At 41.2% G+C, this 21,100-nt stretch overlaps 2 protein-coding genes across 10 annotated transcripts in view; both read left to right on the top strand.

Moving 5' to 3' along the window:
* Positions 1-5,285: 5,285 nt before the first annotated feature.
* The window catches only part of POC1B (POC1 centriolar protein B), a 93,360-nt gene continuing 77,545 nt past the window's right edge, over positions 5,286-21,100 (top strand). For 7 of the 9 annotated variants that reach the window (XR_004274828.1, XR_004274835.1, XR_004274834.1 and 4 more), the window contains exon 1: positions 5,783-6,232. Coding sequence is in view for 6 of the 9 variants with exons in the window: in XM_032297259.1 (XP_032153150.1) it covers positions 5,893-6,232 (340 nt within the window). In the remaining 3 variants the exon portion in view is untranslated. Of the gene's footprint in view, positions 5,455-5,782; positions 6,233-21,100 lie in introns of those variants that run through there. The other 2 variants (XM_032297274.1, XM_032297284.1) reach the window with 2 other exon arrangements.
* Positions 6,582-11,584, top strand: GALNT4 (polypeptide N-acetylgalactosaminyltransferase 4). Its single transcript, XM_032297228.1, has one exon. It carries the CDS (start codon positions 6,798-6,800, stop codon positions 8,532-8,534), a length of 1,737 nt encoding a protein of 578 aa, XP_032153119.1. The 5' UTR covers positions 6,582-6,797; the 3' UTR covers positions 8,535-11,584.

Raw genomic sequence — 21,100 nt, 5'->3', positions numbered from 1 at the left:
AAGAATGCATTGTGTATACCAAAATAATGAGAAAAGATAATCTGAAATGTAACTGACATATAGAAATGATAAATCCTGGGGTGATGGATACCCTATATGCCCTGACTAGGTCATTATACATTCTATGCATGCAACAAAATATCACATGTACCCCATAATGTACAAATAGAATGTATTGGTAAAATTACAAAATACTTTATTGAAAGACGATGATCATGTTTTCTATTTATTTTGTAGACTTTTTCAGTAAATATAGAGCTGGCCAGCCAAACTGTTAGCTTTCGATCAATGCAGAAAATATTTATTGTTCCTCTACTATGTGTCCGGGATTGTGGTGCCTGCAGAGTGATATTAAAAGAGTAGAACACACTTCTTACCTTTACTGACCTTTCACTACAGTAAGTGCTGGTAGACACATAAACATAATAAAGATGTAAATGCAGCAACATAAAATAGTGCTGAGTAGAACCCTAAGTTTCATACCATCAGGACCCAAAGGAAAAAATAATAAGTTGTATTTTTATAAGGAGGATAAGTTCAGAGAAAGATTTTATATAAATATATCTTCCCAAGTCCTGAGATAAGTTTCTTTTTGTGGAAGTTGGAGCAAGAGTAGCACAGGCATTCATGACTAAAGAAATAGATCTAGCAGAGCCTCCAAAGTGTGGATGTGCATAGTTAACTGCGATAGCTTAAGGATTGGCCCAGGGGAGATGTGTGGTTAGATATAAAATAGGACTTGGTTTGAGGCATTTAAAAGTGAACTTAAAGTGCATTTTAAAGTAGTTAACTGCAATGGCTTAAGGATTGGCCCAGGGGAGATGTGTGGTTAGATATAAAGTAGGACTTGGTTTGAGGCATTTAAAAGTGAACTTAAAGTGCATTTTAAAGAAGATCTATGGCATGATATGCCCAGTGGTTCCCAAATGTTGAGGCACATTATAATCACCTAGAAAGCTTGTTTGAAAATGCAGATTTCTACTTTTCACACTAGACTTTCTGAATCAAAACCTTTGGAGCGAGGCCCAAAAATCTTTACTTTTAGCAAGCTACGTTAGTGAATCTTATGTTACTTGATGGTAAATGCAGGTTAGACAGGTAGAGAGGAGACGTTTTGAGATCAGAAAGCAAGTTGGTGGTTACTGAAATATTCTAGGAGGTAGAAGGCAGGGTCTGTGGAGTGACAGGAACCATAGGACAAAAAGATAGGAAGATAAAATACTTGGTGAGGACCTTGCCTATAATCCCAGCTATCTGGGAGGCTGCTGCAGGAGGATCACTTGAGCCCAGGAGTTCAAGGCCAGTCTGGGCAGCCCATCACATGTGTGTGTGTGTGTGTCTGCGTATGTGTGTATACACACACACACACACACACAGTAAGGATATCTTGATAGGACTTGGAGACTGAATGTTGATTTAAATGAATCATGCTGTTTTCAAAAATGTGATTCGTTATTGATTCAAACTCATCTTGTACTTTTCCATGTGCTCTCCTATACTTCGGAGGAAGTGTAAGGGAGTTCCACTGCCTGTAAACAGGCTTAATGTTCACTCCAAGTGCTATATAGTAATGTGAACAGCAGATGGCACTTTTGAGCTATGCCGAATTTCCAAATTTGAAGGCCAAATCACCACTGCTAAAATAAAAAGAACTATAATGCTCATGTAAATAAATGCAATTTCTGTTTTAGGGGGAACTGGAAAAGGAGGGCTAATTAGAGGCCAGTCTGTCCAACCTAGTACCTGGCCTCCAGTAAAAACCTTGTAGGTTTTTATTTTTTTATTCATTTTATTTATTTTGTATTTTTAGTAGAGATGGGGTTTTGCCATGTTGGCCAGCCTGGTCTTGAACTCCTGACCTCAGATGATCCACCTGCCTCGGCCACCCAAACTGCTGGTATTACAAGTGTGAGCCACCACGCCCAGCCTGTAGATTTTTAAACACTGATCCTGCTGTGGCTCCCACTCATATAAATGATTAGGTTGCAATCTAGAGCGGTCTAAATAATCACTGCAGCAAGTGGAATTAGGCTTGAGGTTAGAAAAAACTTCCTCAACTTTGACCACATTTCCAAATGTCTCCCTCTGAGCTTTTGCTGTTTGCAAAGGTGAAGAAAAGCAGAAAAGGACAAAATCAAATATGGAAAAGAACAACAGGAAGGGCAGTTTAGAGTAATAAGTGAGGACAGTGGATTGAAAATAAAGGAGCCATTACTTTCATTTTTGTAAAACTTATTATTATTAAAACCTTGACAAGAACACAATGTTTTATACATTTGCAATACACTTGCAATTACACAAAAGTCATGACAGTGGATTAAGACAGTGGACTCTGGAGGCAGACTCTGAGTGTCTAAAAATCTCAACCCTGCCACTTCCTAGTTAGCAGTGTGCCTTGGCCAAGTAACTTAATGTCTCTGCATATCGATTTCCTCATCTATAAAATGTAAATGGTAATAATAGCACATCTCTAATAAGAACATTATGATCATTAAGTGTCACAATTTGTAATGTACTTAGAAAAGTACCTGGCATGTAGTGAAGACATAGGTAGCTATATTAGTCCGTTCTCACATTGCTATAAAGAACTCCTGAGACTGGGTAATTTACAAAGAAAAGAGGTTTAATGGGCTCGTGATTCTGCAGGCTGTACAGGAAGCATGGCTGGGGAGGCCTCAGGAAACTTAGAATCATGGTGAAAAGGGAAGGGGAAGCAGGCACATCCTACATGGCTGGAGCAGCAGGGAAAGATAAAGGGGGGAAGTGCTACACACTTTTAAGCAACCAGATCTCATGATAACTCACTCATTATCATGAGAACAGCAAGGGGGAAATCCAACCCCGTGATCCAGTCACCTCCTACCAGGCCCCTCCTCCAGCACTGGGGATTACAATTGTACCTGAGACTTAAGTGAAGACACAAATCCAAATCATATCAGAGGGTGACAAAATTTTTAAGATCAACTTTAGATGATAGGACTAATAGGTAAATTCTCTCTCATCTTTTAAATTTAAAACGTGTTTTTTGATAATTGAGAAAAAAGTAAAAACTAAATTTTTACTAAAACACTTAAATAAAAATCTGTATTTTTTAATTATTTTGAGGTAGTTTCTAAATATCCAACTTCTTCCTTTTTCTTCTTCTGCTGTGCCCAATATTAGACATAACACTGGCTATGAGTAATCCTGAGGTCCTGATTACTCTTCAGCTTCTGGTATTATGTTATTATTGTGGTGAAATACCTATAATGAAATTTACCATTTTACCCATTTTAGGTGTACAATGTGCTGGCATTAAGTACATTTACAATGTTGTGCAAACATCACCGCTGTCTATTTCCAGAACTTCATCATTCTAAATAGAAACTCTGCATCCATTAAACAGTAACTCCCCAGTCTCCCTTACCCCTAGCTCTAGTAAACTCTATTCTACTTTCTGCCTTTATGAATTCACCTATTCCGGATACCTTATATGAGTGGAATCATACAACATATGCTCCTTTGTGTTTGGCTTATTCACTTAGCACAATGTTTCCAAGGTTCATCCATGTTGTAGCTTGTATCAGAATTTCATTTCTTTTTATGACAGGATAATATTTCCTTATATCTATATATCACATTTTGTTTATCCATTCATCTGTTGGATACCTGGATTGTATCCACTTTTTGGCTATTGTAAATAATGCTTGCTTTGAATATTGGCATCTGTTATAGAGTGCCTGCTTTCAATACTTATGGGATATGCCTAGCAGTGAAATTGATGGATTATAAGGTAATTTTATGTTTAACTTTTTGAGGAACTGACAAACTTTTTCACAGAGCTACATCATTTTACATTCCCACCAGTATCCAGCATTATTTTTAAACATGGCAGGGTTTTAAAATAAGTCAAACCTAAACTGGGAATAAGGAGCAAGGTTAAGAGTCCTGCCACAGTTTGCTGGCAAGTTCCTGGTATCAACACTCTTAACGTCTCATCTCCTAGGCTAATGCATTATTTCTCAACATAGACAGCTGAGACTCCCATAGTAATCATCTATGGTGCTTGTTACATCAGAAGGGCCCTGGATTCCACTCTGTTTATGTTTATTCAGCATCTCTGGAAATGCTGCCCCTAAATCAACATTACAAATGCTAAAACATGAGACTCATCAACCCTAGATTGCTGAGTTCCCAAAGGTAGGGGGAATATCTTAGTCATCTTTGTGTCCCTCAAGGCCAAACATATAACAGATATTTAACAAATGTATACTTAAATTAACTAATACTGGAATCTAAAGCCTACCTGTTTGTTAAGTACCATATTCAATAAAATTAAACTCAATCACTAGACAACTAGGGAATCTGTAATTAAGGTGTGTAGCATACCTTTCAGTCTTACCAACTGTGTTCTATCATGCCTTTTTATGCTGCAAAGGATCCTTACACTATATGTAATTTTCAGCTCAGAACATCATGCTTTGAGGCAGGGTTAAAAAAGGATATGGACTTAGAAGAGCTGTCTCTGTATGACCTCTAAGATCAGTATCTAGGAATCATTTATAACTTGGAAACATTGAAAACATTTTGTAATTCTACCAACTTCATAGTTTGGCTGAAGCACAAACGATACTCAGTAACAAAGCCTACTGTGCTAACCTGGTCTCGGTCTCATAACAGAGAAGAAAAAAAAAAAAGAACAAACAAAAACCATGTTTCCAAGTCTTCCTAAAGACTTTAATTATCCTGCTGTGTAAGTTTAGTGCTCTAAGGCATACGCCAATGAGAAGACGAGAATGGAAACATATCGCGGAAAATTATTAAGTGCACGCACAACATTTATTCATTCAGTCACTCATTCATTCCTCACGCACACCCAGCATCTATATCAATATCACGAAGGGAACTGTGTGGAAAACAGTGGTTAAATAAATTCAAATCTGCCCTCCGGGTATCTAGTTTCTTTTAGTATAGTAATAACTAGCAAGTTGTCCCTCTCCTGTCAAAGTTTTTCAACAAAATCATCAGTAGGGGACCACCTTGAACGTCTCGGGTGCTGTCTCTTTAAAACGTAATAGAACTCTGATTGCATCGATCACAGGCTCACAACTCCCTTCCATTCATTCCTTATTCCTGTCTTGGTTACTACCCCACTTCCTGACATCAAACGTGGCGGAACGCGAGTGTTAGTAAACATGGGCTTTGGTGTGTGGCCACAGCTGATCTGGAGCATCCCTCCCGCCCGCTCTTAACAGCGTCGGCGGGGTCTCGGGGCTCTACTGGCCATGCCTTGAGCGCAGGGTTTAACTGGGCCGCCGTTGTTGTAGTGACCGGGAGGCGCTGCCGCTTTAGGCAGACGGTTCCGGGCGCCACACGGTCCCCTCTCGCCCCCTCCCCTCCCCTCCCCTCCCCTCTCCGGGTTCTCCCACCCTTAGGGGTCAAGCGCCGAACGCTCCTCCGATGGCCTCAGCCACGGTAAGGACGGACTGGAGATGGGGGGGGTGGTGTGAGTTCCTCCCCGGAGCCTGTCCAGCGGGTTGCGAGCCAGGTCCGGGCCGAGCCCGCACCTGGCAGGAGTGGGAGACAGGTGTCCGCTACCGGGTCCTGAGCCCCTAGTCCTGGGGTATCCGCATCTCACTCTCTGCCACCGGGGCGGCCAGAGTGCGGAGCCCAGACCCAGCTCCCGGACGCTTTTCCCGGAGTTCCGGAGCTCCGGACTGAGCCGGGTGGCCCCCCTGACCCCCAGAATTCTCGGAGGGTTTCCTTGAAGCGCCTGCGTCAGAATCACCTGGGAGGTATTAAAAAAAAAAAAAAAAAAAGTACCAAAGCTGAGGCTCATCCTCGCACCTGCCTGCCCTTTGCCAGCAGGCGGCGCCCGGGAACGTGCATTTCAAAGGGGCCGCGGTTCCTGCGATGCGCTGGACTCCGGGAAGCGCGAACCGAGCGTTTTGCGGTCCCTGTGGGGAGAGCTGGTGCCGGCGTCGCCCTGTGGCGGGACTGTGCGCGGAGCCCGTGCTGCTGTCCTGCCCCGCCGCCCTGCCGCCCCGCCAAATCGCCGCCTGCGTAGCCATTCCGAGGCCGGCCTCCGGGGGAGTGGCAGTGTCGATCCCGGCCCCCAGAATTCGAGGTGTGCGGCTGCTTTCAAAACTTGATAACTTTCCTTTTCAGGAGGACCCCGTTCTGGAGCGTTATTTCAAAGGTCACAAAGCTGCGCTCACCTCCTTGGACTTCAGCTCCAACGGCAAGCAACTCGGTAAGTCTTATTCTTGTTTTCCTTTTGTAATGTGACAGAAGCTCCACGGGCCGGAACGGAAATCTCCTCCTGTCCAGCCAGGGCCCCTAGGAGAACGGCTGAGGGCCCGTATGGGGGTTGAGAGCACCTGGAGACGAGGGCCAGCACGGCGGGGTGCAGCCCCGCCGGGGACCGCTCCTCCTTTCCCCGCCCCTATTCAGCCGTCTGGGCCTGGCGACGACTTTCGCAGTCTAACCACCAGGAGGAGTGAGTGGGAAGGGGAGGGGTTTGTCCTCGGCCCGGGAGGGTGGGGTGTTGGCTGGAGAGTTGGTGAAAAGTTGTGAGCCGAGCAGGGGGAAGTGGGGAGAGAGGAGTTGGCTGTGCCGGGGCCGAGGACCGAGAGGGCTCAGGTGACCCCTGGAAAGCCCAGGTGACCCCTGGAAAGCCCGGTTGACTGGAAAGGAGCCCAGCGCCTGCATGAAAGGAAGGACCTGCTGGAAAGTACCTGAGCTCGAGCTGTGGGTTCCGCCGCCCTCCCCCTGCGTGGTGGCTGGGTGGCGGCGTCTGCGCCCCAGCCCTGAACCGGATGGCGGTGAGGTGGACTTGGGCAGGCAAGAGCTGCCTGCTGCTGGCGTTTTTAACAGTGGCCTATATCTTCCTGGAGCTCTTGGTCTCCACTTTCCATGCCTCCACAGGAGCCGGCCATGCCAGGGAGCTGGGGTCCAGAAGGCTCTCAGACTTCCAGAAAAATATAGAGGATTTGTCTCGACCGCTATATGAGAAGCCCCCTGCAGATTCCCATGCACTTGGGGAATGGGGGAAAGCCAGCAAACTCCATCTCAACGAGGGTGAACTGAAGCAGCAAGAAGAACTCATTGAGAGATATGCCATCAATATTTACCTCAGTGACAGGATTTCCCTCCATCGACACATAGAGGATAAAAGAATGTATGAGTGTAAGTCCAAGAAGTTCAACTATAGGACACTTCCTACCACGTCTGTTATCATTGCTTTCTATAATGAAGCCTGGTCGACTTTGCTCCGTACCATTCACAGTGTTTTAGAAACTTCTCCTGCAGTGCTTTTGAAAGAGATCATCTTGGTGGATGACTTGAGTGACAGAGTTTATTTGAAGACACAACTTGAAACTTACATCAGCAATCTTGATCGAGTACGCTTGATTAGGACCAATAAGCGTGAGGGGCTGGTTAGGGCCCGTCTGATTGGGGCCACTTTCGCCACTGGGGACGTCCTCACTTTCCTGGATTGTCACTGTGAGTGTAATTCCGGCTGGCTGGAACCACTTCTGGAAAGGATTGGGAGAGATGAAACAGCAATTGTGTGTCCTGTTATAGACACCATTGATTGGAATACTTTTGAATTCTATATGCAGACAGGGGAGCCCATGATTGGTGGATTTGACTGGCGTTTAACGTTTCAATGGCATTCAGTCCCCAAACATGAAAGAGACAGGCGGATATCAAGAATTGATCCCATCAGATCACCTACCATGGCTGGAGGACTGTTTGCTGTCAGCAAGAAATATTTTCAGTACCTTGGAACATATGACACTGGCATGGAAGTGTGGGGAGGTGAAAACCTTGAGCTGTCTTTTAGGGTGTGGCAGTGTGGTGGCAAATTGGAGATCCACCCATGTTCCCACGTGGGCCATGTGTTCCCCAAGCGGGCACCATATGCTCGCCCCAATTTCCTACAGAATACTGCTCGGGCAGCAGAAGTTTGGATGGATGAGTACAAAGAACACTTCTACAATAGAAACCCTCCAGCAAGAAAAGAAGCTTATGGTGACATTTCTGAAAGAAAACTACTACGAGAGCGGCTGAAATGCAAGAGCTTTGACTGGTATTTGAAAAACGTGTTTCCTAATTTACATGTTCCAGAGGATAGGCCAGGCTGGCATGGGGCTATTCGCAGTAGAGGGATCTCGTCTGAATGTTTAGATTATAATTCTCCTGATAACAACCCCACGGGTGCTAACCTTTCGCTGTTTGGATGCCATGGTCAAGGAGGCAATCAATTCTTTGAATATACTTCAAAGAAAGAAATAAGGTTTAATTCTGTGACAGAGTTATGTGCAGAGGTTCCTGAGCAAAAGAATTATGTAGGAATGCAAAATTGTCCCAAAGATGGATTTCCTGCACCAGTAAATATTATTTGGCATTTTAAAGACGATGGAACCATTTTTCACCCACACTCAGGACTGTGTCTTAGTGCTTACCGGACACCAGAGGGCCGACCTGATGTACAAATGAAAACTTGTGATGCTCTAGATAAAAATCAAATTTGGAGTTTTGAGAAATAGAGCGCAACAGCACTTTCGTCGTGAGCTGACAATAGCTTCAAGAAAGTCAAAGAGCCATAAGAGCCTCAGTGAAGATTGTATTTTATTTTATCAAAAGCCACCCAGCAGTCCTCTGGAGCACTGGAAAGCTGGGGTTCATTTTGGTATATCACACTGAAACTGGGTATCCAGAGTGCTGTTGTTTAATATTTCACAGTGCCTTATGGGTTGTTTTATTTAAGAGCTTTGTCAATATGGTCTCTTCTTAAAATAAGTTGACTGTGAATTGAAACACACAAAACATTTAAGTGCCAGACTTAATATTAAAGAATGTACAGGTCCAAGAAAAATGAGGTATGATTTATGCTGATGAGTAAGTTCACTGCACATCCCATTTTTTAACAAAACTCATGAATGTGCAGTTTGAGTTATTGTTATTTTGATTACATAGAATTTGAATTTCTTTTTTAGCCAGCACATTAAATTTTAGATTTTATTTGTTAATCTAATTTTTTCTAATCAAAAAGAAATTTTAAAAAGTTGATCTTAAGGCAGAAAGCCTGGTTTTAGATCCATGTGTAATTGAAAGAGGGAATTTGTTTGAGTGTGAGTTTGGAGGTCTTTTAACATGTAGACATACCCATATCTAAATGGAATGGGGAGATGTTTACATTTCACACTTTGTAAACTTGTAAACTTGAGCTATTGGACTTCACTGATCTGTAATATATTGATACCTCAGATTCCTCTGATTTTGTAAGCTGTCCTCTCCGTGAACTTGGTCTGTGTGTACAGGGTATTTTCTGAATTCACTTCCTTAAGTTATAAATGTACTAGAAAGGGACTCTTTCAGAATATTGTGCCTCCCTTTGTTAATGCTTAATCATTTAAAGTAAACAACAATCGAGGCTTCTCTGAAGTTAAACCCAACTATGTTTATTGAAATGTATGAAACTAAAACTGGGCTAAGTTCTACTAAGGCTGTGGAACTCTCCTATGAGTTCTGGTGATCAGGAAGTTTAAGAATATATCTTGAAAATACAAGGAAAAAAAGACTGCCTTGGCAATTGTGAATGCTGCTTTCCATCTCCTAACATCCAGCCTGGAACTTAGGCAGCTTTCAGTAAGTGGGTGAATGAATGATTGAAAGAATGAATGGCTCAGCTGAGGATTGTGACTTTGGTCAAGTTATCTGACGTGTTTGGGCTTGGTTTTCTCATCTATAAAATGTGGGTGCTGGATTAGACATTAAAGATCCCTTCCAGCTCTGAAATGTTGATTATATACAGTATACTCTTCCCAGATTTACTCACTGTGAAATATTTACAATACTTTTTATCTTTTCACTTTTGACATAGGTAATGTTGTTGAGCAGCTGAGCAATGTTCAATCCAGTTGTGAAGCTGGAAAAGAGAAATGGGTTTTAAAAATTAAGTGAGGTGAACTCACCTGAAATGGTTTATTTCTGTGGGTTAAGAAGTTTTAGTCAGTGTTTATAGTCATTTCATTTTGATAATTGTTGGACCAATTTTGTTTTTAAAACCTTTAGACTCTAAAAGTAATTTTTTGACTAAGAATATAAATATTTCCAAAACTAAATTATTTGGGAAGTAAATGCTTTTTTTTAAAAGTATTTTTACTCGTTTTATGCCAATATTATGTCCAGAAATCACAGGATGAATTTAGAATTAAATTTCAATTAGCTTACTTTGGCCTAGATTTATGAAAAATGTATGCTTCATAAAGAGTTTACCATATTCATGAGTAAAGTTGTTTTTAGTGTTTACTTGATGACTTGGAAAGTAGGAATTTTGCAAAAATCTGAATTTAAGGAAATTCTTTAGGATAACCATTTCAAAAAATAAAATTGTTATGCAATCTGGAATATTTTCTCTTTTGCCTCTTAAAATGAAAATGCATTCATAGTTTCTGTAAGTTATTTAGCAACCTTAAAGTTTATCAAAGAATTGTCCCAGTTCCACATACAGTATGCTTGATCCTACATTTAATTTAAGAAGGATTAATAATAATTCTCTGAATTTTTCAGAAAGGGATTCTCCTAAACCCACCCACTTCTCTTGCCTAGGCTGCTTTTTAAAAATATTTTCTATTTTTTACTTCTTTTTAAATTTTATCTTTTTATTTATTTTTTGTTTTCTTGTCAGCCCCTTATCATATGGGAGAACTAAAATTGTTATATTTTGGAAGTACTTATTACATTATTTTTATTTTAGTATGTTGATGCTCCTATCAAAAGGGAAATGAGGCTTTTAAAAGTAATTCTTTATTTACCTTTTGCCCTAAATTGCTAGATGTGACCCAGCAATCTTTTAGGAAGAGATTTTATGGTGGTGCTTTATTTATATCAATAATTCAGTATAGTTAGGCTGTTCATTCCTCATAATAGAGTACATAACAGAAAAATGGGACTTTCACATTTTCATATTTAGGCATGCTCCAATTTAATTCCAAAAATACTCTGCAATTTTACATTAAAAAAAATTGAATTTAGTAGTACCAAAGTTCTCTTTTGCTGTAGATAATTAAGAGTTGACTTTATAGGTTAATGTATATGCTTAAAAACATATTTAGGAAAATATTTGGTGGACAGGAAGTTTCAACTTTAAATGTTCACTATGTCATTCAGTATCCTCTCTAAATAGGCATTTTTAGTCATCATTAAAAAAAAAAATCTAGCCACCAGGATGATCTCTATAACTCAAAATAACTTGTTTGTAAAAGAAAATTTGTTTATTTACCCGTTAGTAATCTTCTGCATATTCATTATATGATGGCAAATCAAACTTTTCTATGATAGGGACAGGTTATTTTTAAGTTGTATAGTCTTAATTGGTTTAAGGTCTCCATTTTAATTAATAAAATACTTGGTTTTTATTTACTTGTCCTTTTGAATTCCTGTTTTAACAATATTTTGAATGAGCATAAAGAATGTTGAAGTTCAGATTAATCTCCTTTGAATGATGATTTTTCTCTGTGATGAGTGGTTTGTCTTTTTTCCTTTTGTATTTGTAATGTTGATTAAGACATAAAATAAAAAGTGTGCCTAATTATTTTTGCAAATAGATTGTGATCATTTTAGCCTGTGGGAACATACTCCTGTGTATACATTTATAATGGCAATGGAAGTAAGTTCAGCTTGCAGTTCTTTTACTTATTTGAAAATTCAGACAGTAGATATTTAAAAAGTCAAAGTTCCCATATTATTTTACAAGGTGTCATAAACCAGCAAGTGTTCTGAAGGGGTATTAGGACCATTATTTTATTGACTACTCATGAGCAAACTAAAATGATCAGGGATCTCTGGAACCCATTGGGCCACTGTAAAAGGAAGCAGGTGGGCACCTGGACATATTAGCACCATTTTTAGTACCCTGGGTGGAAAAGAAAAATGTCTATCTTCTAAACCACATATCTGTCCATAAATGCAGTTTTCTTCCACAAATGGCAAGTTTTGTCCTTTTGTGTGTGTGTGTGTGTGTGTGTGTGTGTGTGTGTGTGTGTGTGTGTATGTGATGGAGTTTCACTCTTCTTGCCCAGACTGGAGTGCAATGGCAAGATCTCGGCTCACCACAACCTACCGGGTTCAAGTGATTCTCCTGCCTCAGCCTCCCAAGTAGCTGGGATTACAGGCATATGCCACCATGCCTGGCTAATTTTGTATTTTTAGTCGAGATGAGGTTTCTCCATATTGGTCAGGCTGGTCTCAAACTCCTGACCTCAGGTGATCCGCCCACCTCGGCCTCCCGAAGTGCTAGGATTACAGGTGTGAGCCACCACACCTGGCCTAAGTCTCTTCTTCTTTAATGATTACTAAATCCCTATACACCTGTCTCTCCCTGGCCAGACACACTGCCTGAGAATGACTATTCTAAGGACTCTAACATCAGATGGTCTTATAGCTGCATTTAGCATAAATATAGGTGACCTAAATATGTTTTCACTAATTTTTATACACTTAAAAGTTTCTGTAAATACTTGTATTCTAATTTCACTCTCTTACTAAGTGACTTGCAGCTCTTTGTAAATCACTTCATCTCTCTGTGTTTCTGTTTGTAAAAAAGACTGGAAAATCCAGAGATAGTACATTAGTATTTGCCAGGGGCTGGGAAAGGGAAGAATAGAGAATGATTGCTAATAGAGATGAATTTTTGGCAGGTGGCAGGGAGTAGGGAATTATGAGAATGTTCTGGAATTAGTGATAAAGGTTGCATAATGTTGGGGAAAACACTGACTGGTGTACTTTAAAAGGCTAAATTTTATGGTATTTAAATGCTGTCTCAATTTTTAAAAAAATACCTCAGGAAAAAAAGCAGGGTGGAGAATCTCTGGTGTCTCAGAAAAGATTGCTTTTTGCACGCCAGACCTCTTTGCATGCCTCTGTGCATGCAAGACTTTAGAACAGGCCAGTAGGATTCAGTATTAATAACACTTGAATCACTTTGTAATTTGCAGGATTAAGAAAGTTTTATGAGTCACCCTTCTTAGTAGTTGGGGCTTGGAAATCAGTTTGTACTGGAGTTTTTCCTAAAGTTTCAGAGAAGTTTTCAGTCAATCCTTTTGGACGGGAGATGGAGATTACTGTAAAAGGTGAAATGAGTTACTGAGTTGTATAATTGTCCCACAGCAGAAATGTAAATTAAAGGGCACATGTCCTCAGAATCTCCTGAGGCTGTGTCATGTTTAAAAAAAAAGAAATGACAATGGAGAAGTCCTTCTAACTTAATAATTATTGAGTGCTACTTTTTCTTTTGTGCCAAGCTTTATCAATCTTACAGGCTGGGCTAGCTATCTACTGCAGGCCAGCAGTGTCTTCAGGTGCCTGGTCACCATTCTAACTAATTTATTTGCATTTATCTAATCCTGCTCAAAAGCGGAAAAGGAGGCACTCTATTTATTTAGTATTCCCTTATTTAGTTACGGCTACTGTGTGCCAGATGCCATTTTATGCTCTGGGTATACATACAGAAGGGAAGAAAACAGATGTGCTTCATAAGATGGTATGAAGAGTTCATGGTCCAGTGGTGGAGACAAATATTAATGAGTAAACGTAAATCCATTTGTCAGTACAACACGATGAAACAAAGGAAAATAGTCAAAGCTATGAGGGAAAGGAATAGAGTGGGTTTTTTTTTGTTGTTGTTGTTGTTGTTTTTTTTTTTTGAGACCAAGTCTCACTCTATCACCCAGGCTAGAGTGCAGTGGCGTGATCTCAGCTCACTGCAACCTCCGCCTCCCGGGTTCAAGTGATTCTCATGCCTCAGCCTCCTGAGTACCTGGGATTACAGGTGCATGCCACCATTTCTGGCTAATTTTTGTATTTTTAGTAGAGGCAGGGTTTCACCAATTTGGCTAGGCTGGTCTCAAACTCCTGACCATAAGTGATCCAAGTGCCTAGGACTCCCAAAGTGCTGGGATTACAGGTGTGAGCCACTGCACCCGGCCATAGAGTGCTTTTTATTTTTATTTTTTATTTTATTTTATTTTATTTTTTGAGACAGAGTTTCACTCTTGTTACCCAGGCTGGAGTGCAATGGCGCGATCTCGGCTCACTGCAACCTCCGCCTCCTAGGTTCAGGCAATTCTCCTGCCTCAGCCTCCTGAGTAGCTGGGATTACAGGCACGCGCCACCATGCCCAGCTAATTTTTTGTATTTTTTTTAGTAGAGACGGGGTTTCACCATGTTGACCAGGATGGTCTCGATCTCTTGACCTCGTGATCCACCCGCCTCGGCCTCCCAAGGTGCTGGGATTACAGGCTTGAGCCACCGTGCCCGGCCCATACAGTGCTTTTTAAAGGGAGGATAACAGTGGAGACACACTTAAATTTGTGGAGTCAAGAAATACTTCTCTGTGAAAGTTAGATTTAACTCAAGACCAGAAGGAGAAGTTAGCTAGGTAAAGACTTTGGAGAATAGCATAGGCAAAGACCAAGGATGGGAAAGAGTTATCCTAGGTCAAAGAAGCATACGAATGAGTAGAATCTGGTAAACAAAGAGAGATGAAGCTGCGGTAGGAGGCAGAGAAAGCTGAGGCAGGGCCTTGAAGCTACAGTGGGTTTAAATGGTGGCCCTCCAAAAGATGTGTCCATGTCGTAGTCCCTGGAACCTGTGATGTGATCTTATTTTGGTGGGAGAATGTCTTTCTAGATGTAAGTCTACAAAAGATCTTAATGCTTGTGAGATCAACCTGAATTATCTGGGTGGGACCTAAATCCAGTGACGTGTAGTAAAAAACATACAGAGGAGATAAGAGGAGGCCCAGGTGAAGGCAGAGGCTGAGATTGGAGTGATGCAGCTACAAGTCAGTGAGTGCCCAGAGACACTAGAAGCTGGGAGAGGTAGGGAATGAGATCTCCCCTAGAGTATTTGGAGAGAGTGTGGCTCTGCCAACACCTCTTCTGGTTTCCAGAACTGTGAGAGAATAAATTTCTGTTGTTTTATGCCTCCAAGTTTGTGGTAATTTGTTACAGCAGCTACAGGAGACTTGACATATTTTAGGATTTTGTTCTGAGAGTTGTGGAAATTTTAGTAAGGGAATAACATGATTTGATTTGTACCTCAAAATGACAGCTCTGGCTACTATAAGGAGATTGTACTGTTAGTAGGGAAATCACTTAGGGGGATTATAATAACACCAGCACGTGATGGTGGTTCCAACTAGGATAGTGGTCTTCAAATTACAGTGATGGTCTGGGCAAGACAGAAATTTGGGAATTATTAGCATATAGATGTTTTTTAGAGTCATGGAAATGAATGAGATCACCTGGGAAGAATGTAGAGTAATGAGAGCAAATAGCCCATATCTGAATATTGAAGATCTCCAACCTGTAGATCGGAAAAGAAGATAGCAAAATAACTTAAAGAATAATCAGAAAGATAGGAGGGAAAACCATTATAGTAGGGTATTATGAAAGCCAAAGTTAGGAGTGGGGTAGAAATGTTGAAGAGACAGGCAATATTAAATAGTCATTAGAGAGAGTGGAGGAGGAAACTAATAGAGAATCATTTGCGGCTTTGCAGTATATAAAACCCATGTGAACTTAGTTATAAATTTATTGTGTTTCGAATCTGTTTGAGGGTGGGGTGACCAGCAATTCTCACTGGTATAGTTACAGTCTCAGAAAAGGCAGAGTGATTGGGATTTTTGCCACGGGAATTTGAAGGAAGGAGGGAGAGTCAAGGGATTGAACATTATGTGTTTGAGGGGGATTATAATTGAATAAAGAGAGAAATAAAGGTTATAAATTCGGTAGTGAAGTGAAGATGGTGAGAAGAGAGCCTCAATGGAGAGCAAGGGACTCATGAGAACATGGGTCTTGGAGTTTTGTATGAGATGGAAGTGAGTGTGTCATAAGGAAAGCAAGTTGTCCTGGTGGGTTGCAATCAGTGATTTGGGAAGTGCTCATGTTCTGCTGGTGACAAGATCCTCAGAATGGTTTGCTGAGGAGGCAGGAGAAAATACGTCTTTTGAGTGGCCCTGTTTCCCCCTTGGTCTGCAATGTTCTTCACCACCTCACTCTTTACTTGGCTGACTCCCTGTCCTTCACACCTCCACTTTAAATGCCACTGATCATTCTATTTAAATTAAGATTCCACCCCCACACAAATAAGACTTCCTGCTTTATCATTTATGCCTCTTAGCACAATTTAAAATGATACAAAGTGAAGCACAGTGGTGCGTGCCTGTAGTCCCAGCTATCAAGAGGCTGAGGCAGGAAGGATAGCTTGAGCCCAGGAGTTTGAGACCAGCCCGGGCAACATAGCAGGACCCTCATCTTCAAAAAATTAATTAGTTAAAATAAGTAAATCAATAAAATGACATATTTGTCTGCATTTCCACTTGAATTTAAGCTCCACAATTAGAGATTTTTGACTGCTTTATAACTTAGGACTCTCCCCTTTTCCAACAATGCCCACATGTTGCTGGGGTCAGATATCTGTTTTAATTCATAGTGCTCAGAGTTGAAATGGAGAAAAAGACTGTGACCTGTGAAAGAGAAAATGATTGCTGCTTGAAAGGTGTCAGGAGACTTGGTGTCTCCAGGCAGAGTCAAGGTTTACATACTTAAGGAGGAAGAGGGACTTAGAAAGAGGAGGATGTGAATAAAGAGGCATTATCTAGTGGGTGATGTGGCCCAACGGCAGATTTTTGAGGAGAGAAGGCACGGGTACCAGGGTCCGCTTAAGGGGATATCCAGAGCATTATGAGAGTGAGAGTTTACACAGTGAGTGACGACTAGAGAGCCTTAAGCTTCAGCTTCTAGTCATGATTAGAGGAAGCAGGACCTGAAGCATAGTTTTTCTTAGTAGACTCTTAGAAGGCAGGATATATTAGTCAGTTCTCCCACTGCTATAAAGAAATACCTGAGACTGAGTAATTTATCAAAAAAAAAGAGGTTTAATTGGCTCACAGTTCTACAGGCTCTACAGAAAACATGGCTGGGGAGGCCTCAGGAAACTTACAGTCATGGTAAAGGGAAGCAGGCATATCTTCCATGGCCAGAGCTGGAGGAAGACAGAGAAGGGGAGGTGCTATATAGACTTTTAAACAACCAGATCTTGTGAGAACTCACTATCACAACAATAGTAAGGGTGAAATCTGCCCCTGTGATCTAATCACCTTCTGCCAGGCCCCTCCTCCAGCACTGGGGATTACAATTCAACATGAGATTTGGGTGGGGTCATAAATCCAAACCATATCATAAGGGTTCTTAGGTTTCCCAGGATGGGTTAAAACGTGCTGAGAGGGAAGAGTATGGGAGAAAACAATAGGCTGTGAAGTGTCGACATCCCTTTTTAAGGATGCAGAAACTGAAATTTCAGTAATTTGCCCAGAACTATAAAGCTAGTAGGCAGCAGAGCCTAGCAGTGGTCCCCAGCCTTTTTGGCACTAGGGACTGGTTTTGTGGACGACAATTTTCACAGTAGGGTTCACACTCCTGTGAGAATCTAATGCCACTGCTGATCTGACTGGAGGTGGAGTTCAGGTCTTAATACTTGTTTGCCTGCCACTCTCCTCCTGCCATGTGACCCAGTTCCTAACAGGCCATGGACCAGTACCAGTTTGCCTGGGGGTTAGGGACCTTTAGCCTACTAGAGCCTAGTTTGAGTCTGATTCTGGAACCATTTCCTTTTCCATTAGGCCAGTTGTCCCTTTCCCAGAGGGCCACATTCAAGTTTAAACAAACATTAAAAGCTTTTAAATGTATTTTCACACAATTTACGGAATCTGAGCTGTACTTTAGAAGTTTCTGTTGAAAATTACATAATTTTAACATTGAAGTTGTCACTTCCCCCTTTTTCCTTCAAGGTTATCCTGTCACTGATTCAGTCCTTCTGTAACACGTGGTGTGCTTGTACAATAAATGATGGTAAAGAACAAGTTAATCTTTCCTTTTTTAACTGAATAGAAGCACACTAAAATTTGGAATTTTTTAGTTACTTTCTCTGCAGTGAAACCATAATAAAAGTTTGCCAACATTTTTAATTTTTAAATTCTTGATGGCAGCCTATGTGTTACTTTCTGGAGCTTTTCCTGTTATAGCTTAAAATATTACTAAAATTACAAAAGCTGAAAAATTTAAAAAGCTAAACTAATTTAGTGTATACCCTAAGAGGTAGTAAGAGAAAGCAGTGTTTCTCAAATTTCAATATGCGTCAGAATTCAGTGAGAAACTTGTCAAAAATTTATATTCCCAGGTCTCACCCTAAAGAATGTATAATTTACCAGAAATTTGTATTTTGAGCAAGGACCTTAGTAATTCTAATGGAGATAATTCATAAATTCCCTTTGCTTTGAGAAGGTTAAAAGCCTAGGTTTTGGAGTCTTATAAAACTGAATTAAAATTTGAGCTCTTTTCACTTTTCATCTATATTACTTTGACCAGTTACTTAACCTCATTAAGCCTCATTTCTTCTTCTGTAAAATAGAGATAATGATATTTATCTGCCTTGTTGTTAGGATAAATAAAATAATGCTTGTAAAGGTGCCTAGTCTGAAGTGCAGTGATGCAGTCATAGCACACTGCTGCCTTGACCTCCTGGGCTCCAGCCATCCGCCTACCTCAGCCTCTGGAGTAGCTGGGACTATAGGCATGTACCACCAAGCTCAGGTAATTTTTTAAATTTTTTGTAGAGATGGGATCTCACTATATTGCTTAGGCTGGTCTTAAACTCCTGGCCTAATGTAGTACTTCTGCCTTGGCCTCTTGAAGCACCGGGATTACAGGCATAAGCCATTGTGCCTGGGCTCGGTACTTATGAAGTATTTAAAAATACTAGGCTCATAGCACCAATTCATTAAAGGTTTCTGTTTTTGTTATTGCCAGTCCTCAAAGACATGTGGAATTTGAATAAATTAAATTCAATTTCTTCAGCTTGTCATTACTAAAGATTACTTTTTAAAATATCCACAGCTCCTTTAGACCCAGCTTATACTAGCAAGCTAATTACTTAGTATAAGCTAGAAAGAAAATATGCTTAGTTATTTCCTCATTCAAGGCAAAGGGATTTTAAGTTAGTGCCATCACTTAATTATATTATTATGTAGTGCTTGCATAGTACAGACATCACAGGTTGGGTTGAAAGGTGATGAGAGGGAAGAGTATTACAATATTACAGTTTTATTACAATATTAAAGTTTGCCTAGCCAAGATTGAAAATGTCTTTTTATTGTACAACCCTCTCCCTCACTTCAATCTAGGTTTGTTGTTGTTTTGAGAAAATCTAGCTCTGTCACTAGGCTGGAGTGCAGTGGTCTGATCTCAGCTCACTGCAGCCCTGATCTCCTGGGTTCAAGTGATTCTCATGCCTCAACCTCCCAAGTAGCTAGGTCTATAGGTGCACACCACCATGCCCGGCTAATTTTTGTATTTTTAATGGAGACAGTATTTCACCATATTGGCCAGACTGCTCTCGAATTCCTGGCCTCACGTGATTCACCTGCCTTGGCCTCCCAAAATGCTGGGATTACAGGTGTGAGCCATTGTGCCAGGCCCCATCCAGGTTTGTAGATGTGTATGTCTGGGGATTGCCTTTTATTTTTCTTTTCTTAAAATTATTTAGAGAACTCATTCTTAAAGATTTCTTTAGAAGACTTCCCTATCCCCACCCTGCAATAAATAAAGCAATCTGGTGTTTCTTTTGTGACCCAAAGGCCAACATGAACCTGGAAATACAGCATAAAGTACAAAGTCATGGCACCAGGTGAAACTAGTAAGCTGAGCTTAATTTCAGTAATGGACTTTATAGTAGGACATAATGGAGGTAGAAAATGTATTGAAGGACTTCTGAAATACTTGAAAAATCCTAGGATTTCTATATGAAGGTAATCTGAATTATCAGGGTGGTTTTGTGTTTTTGTTTTTGTTTTTTTTGTGACCCAGGCTAGAGTGTAGTGGCATGATCTCAGCTCATTGCAATCTCTGCCTCCTGGGTTCAAGTGATACTCCTGCCTCAGCCTCCCAAGTAGCTGGGATTACAGTCATCCGGCACAGTGCCTAGATAATTTTTTTGCATTTTTAGTAGAGACGGGGTTTCACCATGTTGGCCAGGCTGGTCTCGAACACCTGACCTCAGGTGATTCACCCACCTCAGCGTCCCAAAGTGCTGGGATTATAGCCATGAGCCACTGCACCTGGCCAATCAGAATTACTTTGAATATGGAATGAAAAGGCCTGAGAGGGAATATATTTCCCATGTACAAAGTTATCTAAAATATGTACTATTTGGCCAGGTATGGTGGCTCATGCCTGTATGCCAGCAATTTGGGAGGCCAGTAGGCAGATCACCTGAGGCCAGGAGTTTGAGACTAGCCTGGCCAACATGGTGAAACCCTGTCTCCACTAAATACAAAAACAGCTGGAGTGGTGTCACTTGCCTGTAGTCCCAGCTCCTTGGGAGGAGAATTGTTTGAACCTGGGAGGCAGAGGCTGCAGTGAGCTGAGATCGTGTCACTGTACTCCAGCCTGTATGACAGACTGAGATGCCATCTCAAAAAAAAAAAAGAATGAAAACATATTTCCGGCTGGACATGGTGGCTCATGCCTGTAATCCCAGCTCTTTGAGAGGCTGAGGCAGGCGGATCATGAGGTCAAGAAATTGAGACCATCCTGGCCAACATGGTGAAACCCCTTCTCTACTAAAAATACAAAAAAATTAGCTGGTAGTGGTGGTGCATGCCTACAGTCCCAGCTACTTGGGAGGCTGAGGCAGGAGAATTGCTTGAAACTGGAAAACGGAAGTTGCAGTGACCCTGGATCGTGCCACTGTACCCCAGCCTGGCGATAGAGCGAGACTCTGTCTCAAAAAAAAAGCAAACGTATTTCTGCCTCCAGTGATGAAAGTAATTAGTAGCTGGAAATATGAAAATAGTATCAATAGCAAATACTTCTGTTTTGCACCAACCTAATAATTGTAAAACTGGACAAAATATATGTGAGTTAGCTGTTTTCAGGCATTGAGCTACAGAGAGTGCAAAACTATGATCTTTGCAAGAAAGAAAACATGCAAGGTGGGTCCCATGATCTCCTTGGCTTTCTTCCTCGGGGCACCTTTCCTGCTGCACAGC

The sequence above is a fragment of the Sapajus apella genome, unplaced genomic scaffold, assembly GCF_009761245.1.
Source record: "Sapajus apella isolate SASKATOON/1434 unplaced genomic scaffold, GSC_monkey_1.0 scaffold2, whole genome shotgun sequence".
Taxonomy (NCBI): Eukaryota; Metazoa; Chordata; class Mammalia; order Primates; family Cebidae; genus Sapajus; species Sapajus apella.
Note: the sequence above shows the minus strand (reverse complement) of the source record. Positions and strands in the feature narration are given on the sequence as shown.

Coding starts and splice junctions, on each gene's coding strand:
- GALNT4 (XM_032297228.1), top strand. CDS start 6,798: ATGGCGGTGAGGTGGACTTGGGCAGGCAAGAGCTGCCTGCTGCTGGCG.